At 44.0% G+C, this 2,043-nt stretch overlaps 1 protein-coding gene across 1 annotated transcript; it reads right to left on the bottom strand.

The window, feature by feature from the left end:
- Positions 1 to 281: 281 nt before the first annotated feature.
- LOC104493828 (protein NDNF-like) lies at positions 282 to 1,633 on the bottom strand (the record flags this gene model as incomplete). The annotated part of the gene is made up of 1 exon (XM_010136572.1): positions 282 to 1,633. A coding segment is annotated over one exon (1,352 nt), but the record flags the coding sequence as incomplete, so codon positions are not given.
- Positions 1,634 to 2,043: the final 410 nt, after the last annotated feature.

The raw sequence follows: 2,043 nt of genomic DNA, 5'->3' as shown, positions 1-2,043 counted from the left end.
AATCCTGCACTGGATTTCAGAAATGTTTTAGGTAACCAGTCTATTTCTGGTGCATGGGTTTGTTTCACAGCTCTGTTTTTGATGTCTGAATGAGACAGTCGAGAGGGGAAAAGGAAGTACACAGGAAAGAAGATGCAAAAGTAAGCATAAGGATCTAGACAGCTGTTTCCTCCATAGAATCTCACAGCTTTGAATTTTTTGTGTCAGCACACAGGCTATGGTGTAGATTGGCCTAGATTTTGATAAGTCTTCCCTCACTCCAAACATTTCTTTAAAAGCCTTTAACATTTTTTTCTGGTCTTCACAACTTTGCTATGATACCTGACGGGGATGCCAGATGGCCCGAAGAGATAAATATCGAACAAGTAAAGTGTCCCCGCATCCAGCCCTTTGATGGTCTCTGTGGTGACGGCTCGCTGGAGATTGAGATCATAGAAATACTTGCACAGCACTTTCTCTGACCTGTGCCGTGATTCGGGTCCAGAGCACCTGTCCGCGCTCTGCAGTTCTGTCCAGACCTGATCTTCTTCAACCCTTTTCTTGTACACGCAGTACTTGCTCTCCTCTTGTGTTCCTAGCCAGGCAATGGTGACAGAGCTGCAGGTCCTCAGTTTGCTGAAGGACTTGATTTTTAAGCTCTCTGGAAGAAGTGGGAATAAGGGCTTGTGGAAATGGGGAGACACCTGTACTTTCACAGAGGAGTTAGATTCCTCTGCAGACCTCAGCTGCACCAAATACATGTCCAGCAGCTTTCCCTTCAGTGAGAAATACCTCAGCCCTGAGATGTTTTCTGATGCCACTGGTTTTCCGTTCTTTGTTATGTGAACCCATACTTGGCCACGACACAGCTGAAAGGTGAACTGTATTTTCTTGTGCCTCGCTTGGTACTGCAGGCTGTAGAATTTCTGTTTTTTCCCATCCAGGACAACCTGAATCACTTTCCCATCTTTCAGCTCTGTCACCTTAGGTTCAGGTTCTTCCAGGGTTCTGGCAAATGTCCCGGTGTAAGCAGCGCTGGCATTTGTCAGGAGATTGACAACAAAGATGTCGAAGTAATACTGGGTGTGGGGACTGAGACTGGGCACTGTGTAAGTGTTCTTGGTACCCACACATATCTGCCTGACTTCCCCACTACTCCCTTTGTTGATGATGCTCAATTCACTGTTGGACAATATCATCACCTGCTGTGGTTCAAGAAGGTACGGGGAGAGAGACAAAGCTAATGTGGGTGGCAGTTTCATTCCAGAGGATCTGATTGCTGTCTCAGCAGCACATAAGCTCTTATAGTTGTGCTTCTCATTAACTAGAAGACAGTACTGGATGTTTTCTCTATGTTGCAAGACAGAGGGGCTGTGTTTCCAGGTCAGAGTCACTGTCGTATGCCCGATGCCAATGACATCGATGCGTGGATCCATTGGAAGCTCTGGATAGAGGTGCCCAGACATCGTGTCAGTAGTTAAGTACACAGTAATGTGTGTGTCTCGCTCAGTGGACAAGAACTCGAGCATGTACAGGGCAGAATGAGAAGACATACCCATGTAAGTCTCCACAGAATTTCCCTTATAGTTAAAAACGGTGGACACCATGCTTGGAGCCTTCTGAGATTTTGAGACCTCTTGTGTATCATGATCACCTGCAGGCAAAAAGCAGGCTTGTGACTTTTGTTTTAAATAAAACACATCACATAGATTTTATTGCTCCTATGTCAGGGAATATCCTATTTTCTTTGTGAAAACAATTATAACTAAAAATACTTTCTGCTACAGCTAATTTATTAAAATAAAATTTGAGTAGCTTTTAGTGGTGCAGTTGTAGAATTAGGTTTTCAAAGACTGTAATAAACCCCCCACAACTTGCTGAAGACTGACTTGTATTGTGCCTGTTGTTCCTACAGGTTTCCTCCTCCAATAGCTGTCTCTTTGTGTACTTGACTCCAAGGAGACTCATATTTTCTATGAAAGGGCTTTTCATTGGCTTAGTTTTGTGCTATTCACAGAAACGTTGTTTGAACTCCTCTGTGGAAACTTATTGTGATATTTAGCA

Source organism: Buceros rhinoceros, unplaced genomic scaffold (genome assembly GCF_000710305.1).
Source record: "Buceros rhinoceros silvestris isolate BGI_N320 unplaced genomic scaffold, ASM71030v1 scaffold43165, whole genome shotgun sequence".
Taxonomy (NCBI): Eukaryota; Metazoa; Chordata; class Aves; order Bucerotiformes; family Bucerotidae; genus Buceros; species Buceros rhinoceros.
Note: the sequence above shows the minus strand (reverse complement) of the source record. Positions and strands in the feature narration are given on the sequence as shown.